Source organism: Chiloscyllium plagiosum, unplaced genomic scaffold, assembly GCF_004010195.1.
Source record: "Chiloscyllium plagiosum isolate BGI_BamShark_2017 unplaced genomic scaffold, ASM401019v2 scaf_8789, whole genome shotgun sequence".
NCBI classification, from domain to species: domain Eukaryota; kingdom Metazoa; phylum Chordata; class Chondrichthyes; order Orectolobiformes; family Hemiscylliidae; genus Chiloscyllium; species Chiloscyllium plagiosum.
The window spans coordinates 49,897-53,104 of record NW_025214861.1 but is presented as its reverse complement, the minus strand read 5'-3'; the positions used below and the strand labels follow the sequence as shown (position 1 = coordinate 53,104).

The following is a 3,208-nucleotide window of genomic DNA, read 5'->3' as shown; positions in this document are numbered from 1 at the left end:
TTTCCCTGCCAACACGGGCCCCCACTTTACCAGGCAGGATGATCTCCGGGAACCCCATCTTCCGAGCCACAGCGATGGACCTGTCCACCAGGTGTGGGAAGTTTTTCTGGACTTGCTGGGTGTCCCCCGCGAGGAGCTTCATCGAGACCCACAGTCCTGGCAAGAGGGTTACACGTGACTCCTGGGCCGTCTGTGTTCCCCGCGGCCACACTTCCCAGAAATCCGAGCCGTCTCTGAGGACGTTCCGTGTGGCTTTCCCCGCCGCGGCTGCTCTTCTGTGCAGACCTGCTCCCCCTCCCCCACCGTCGTTTCCCACAGCCGCGATGCACACCGCAGGCGAATAGCTCACCCTATTTCCCCAACCCGGCCCTGCACTGTGCCCTCTGGCCTGCCCCTGCCCAACCCTCTGAGGGCCGACTGGTGCCGGCCCAACTGTGAAGCCCGCCACAGCTGAATAGCCAGCCACCCCGGCGCTATTTCGGTCCTGGGCGCAAGGTGGAAGCTGGGTTGGCCTGGGCGAGGAGGGTGGCATGGCCAGTGGGTGCCCCTCAGCCCCCAGTCCAGCCCAGGGATTGGTTGGCGCAAGACTGGCACGCGCGATGCCCACCTTGACCCTTGTGGTTGACCTCCTTGGCAGCGATGACCTTGTTGAAGACAGAGGTGAGCGCTTCGTTCTCGCCAATGATGCGGGACGTCAGTAGGGGCGACATGATGAGCTGGCGCTGCCGGACGTACGTCTCCATGGCGATCCTGCGCGAGAGGACAGTCACCGGTGGCGGTGCCAACCAGTGCACAGTGCCAACCAGCCACCCGCATCGCACTGGACAGGGATCCAGAGGCCATTCCACGTCTCCCTTCCGTGCTCACCTCACCGCGGCAACGACTCGCCCTCATTCCCTCTCCCTTCGACCTCCGGCCCCCTGCACAGAACGATCCCATTCCCTGCCTTGGGTGGGAGCTCCTTGCCAGCCCAGGGCTGACCTCCTGACCAATGGCTGAAGAGAAACCACTTGACAAACTGGACCAATGATTGGAGAGATACCGAGAGGTTGGCAAAATGGACCAATGATTGAAGAGATAGTGGGAGGTTGGATGAGAGGTTGGTGAAACAGACCAATGATTGAAGAGACACTGAGAGGTTGGTGAAATGGACCAATGATTGGAGAGATAGTGAGAGGTTGGTGAAATGGACCAATGATTGAAGAGACACTGAGAGGTTGGTGAAATGGACCAATGATTGGAGAGATAGTGAGAGGTTGGTGAAATGGACCAATGATTGAGAGGACACTGAGAGGTTGGTGAAATGGACCAATGATTGGAGAGATAGTGAGAGGTTGGTGAAATGAACCAATGATTGGAGAGATAGTAAGAGATTGGTGAAACGGACCAATGATTGGAGAGATAGTGAGAGGTTGGTGAAATGGACCAATGATTGGAGAGATAGTGAGAGGTTGGTGAAATGGACCAATGATTGGAGAGATAGTGAGAGGTTGGTGAAATGGACCAATGATTGGAGAGATAGTGAGAGGTTGGTGAAATGGACCAATGATTGGAGAGATAGTGAGAGGTTGGTGAAATGGACCAATGATTGGAGAGATAGTGAGAGGTTGGTGAAACAGACCAATGATTGAAGAGACACTGAGAGGTTGGTGAAATGAACCAATGATTGGAGAGATAGTGAGAGGTTGGTGAAACGAACCAATGATTGGAGAGATAGTGAGAGGTTGGTGAAATGAACCAATGATTGGAGAGATAGTGAGAGGTTGGTGAAACAGACCAATGATTGAAGAGACACTGAGAGGTTGGTGAAATGAACCAATGATTGGAGAGATAGTAAGAGATTGGTGAAATGAACCAATGATTGGAGAGATAGTGAGAGGTTGGTGAAATGAACCAATGATTGGAGAGATAGTAAGAGATTGGTGAAACGGACCAATGATTGGAGAGATAGTGAGAGGTTGGTGAAACGAACCAATGACTGGAGACATAGTGAGAGGTTGGTGAAATGAACCAATGATTGGAGAGATAGTGAGAGGTTGGTGAAACGAACCAATGATTGGAGACATAGTGAGAGGTTGGTGAAATGAACCAATGATTGGAGAGATATTGAGAGGTTGGTGAAATGGACCAATAATTGGAGAGATATTGGGAGGAGGGTGAAATAAATAGACCAATGATTGAAGAGATAGTGAGGAGTGGGAGAAATAAATGAACCAATGAGAGGGAGGGGAAATAAATGGACCAATGATTGGAGACATATTGGGAGGTAGGGGAAATAAATGGACCAATGATTGAAGGAATAGTGAGTTTGAACACTATTGGAAAGGCAGACGTATTTCTGGCCCTTTCCTGCACTCCTGGCCCATCCTCTGCAAACTAAAGCACTCTGTTGAGACCTTATGCCTTTTTACAATCACTGGGTGCTCGGGGAGCCTGGGGCTCCCTGTCGCTTTAACCCTGGCGAAGCCTAAGCCAATCCGAGGCAGTTCGGCAGGGGACCAGCATCCTTTGCTACTGAGGTGTGACTTGCTGGTTTGGAGATTTGGCATTCTTGTGTTGGGTCCGGATGGGCAAGTGGGCTATTAAGACAGAGAGAGAGAGAGAGCTGGGCATACTCACGGCTGGACTGGAATAAAGTGCTGCTTCTCCTCATCGTCGTTTCGACCTCCGATTAAGTCCGTGATGTCCATGACTTTGGGGAGGGATGGGGAAACGGTTAGTTAACTCAGTGAGTTCAGTCAAGGTGAGATACAGACACAACACCCACACCCCACCACGTTCCTGTTGGCAGCCATTTTCCCAGAGACCGCCCCTGCCCCCCCCGCCCCCCACCGAGCACAAGGTCTCGGAATGACGGTGAGGAGCATTCCTGAGACCTTACACCCATCAGGACGCTGACTGTCAGGGCTGGTTTGGGATGTAGTCTCCTGCTCAGAGGTTACTGCACAGAGTCAAGATGGTCGGAAATTTCATTGCTGCCACAAACACCAAGTTACTGATTATTTAACTTTCTCTGGCAGCTTACTGTGTGCAAAACAGCTACTGAATCCCACATGTTCACACACACACACTCAGGTCCACCCACACATTCTCTCACTCTCTCTCACTCACACATACACACACACACTTTCACAGAGCCATTCGGTCTCACACGTGCGCTGTCAAACACACAGACTCTCTCACACATGCTCTCACCCTCTCTCACTCT

The 3,208-nt window shown here is 52.0% G+C and overlaps 1 protein-coding gene across 1 annotated transcript; it reads right to left on the bottom strand.

The window, feature by feature from the left end:
* Window positions 1-13: 13 nt before the first annotated feature.
* On the bottom strand, window positions 14-2,846 carry LOC122548056 (dedicator of cytokinesis protein 5-like; the record flags this gene model as incomplete). Its single annotated transcript, XM_043686620.1, has 3 exons — window positions 2,620-2,846; window positions 608-750; window positions 14-156 (listed from the first exon to the last, which is right to left on the bottom strand). Coding segments are annotated over exons 1-3 (357 nt in total), but the record flags the coding sequence as incomplete, so codon positions are not given.
* Window positions 2,847-3,208: the final 362 nt, after the last annotated feature.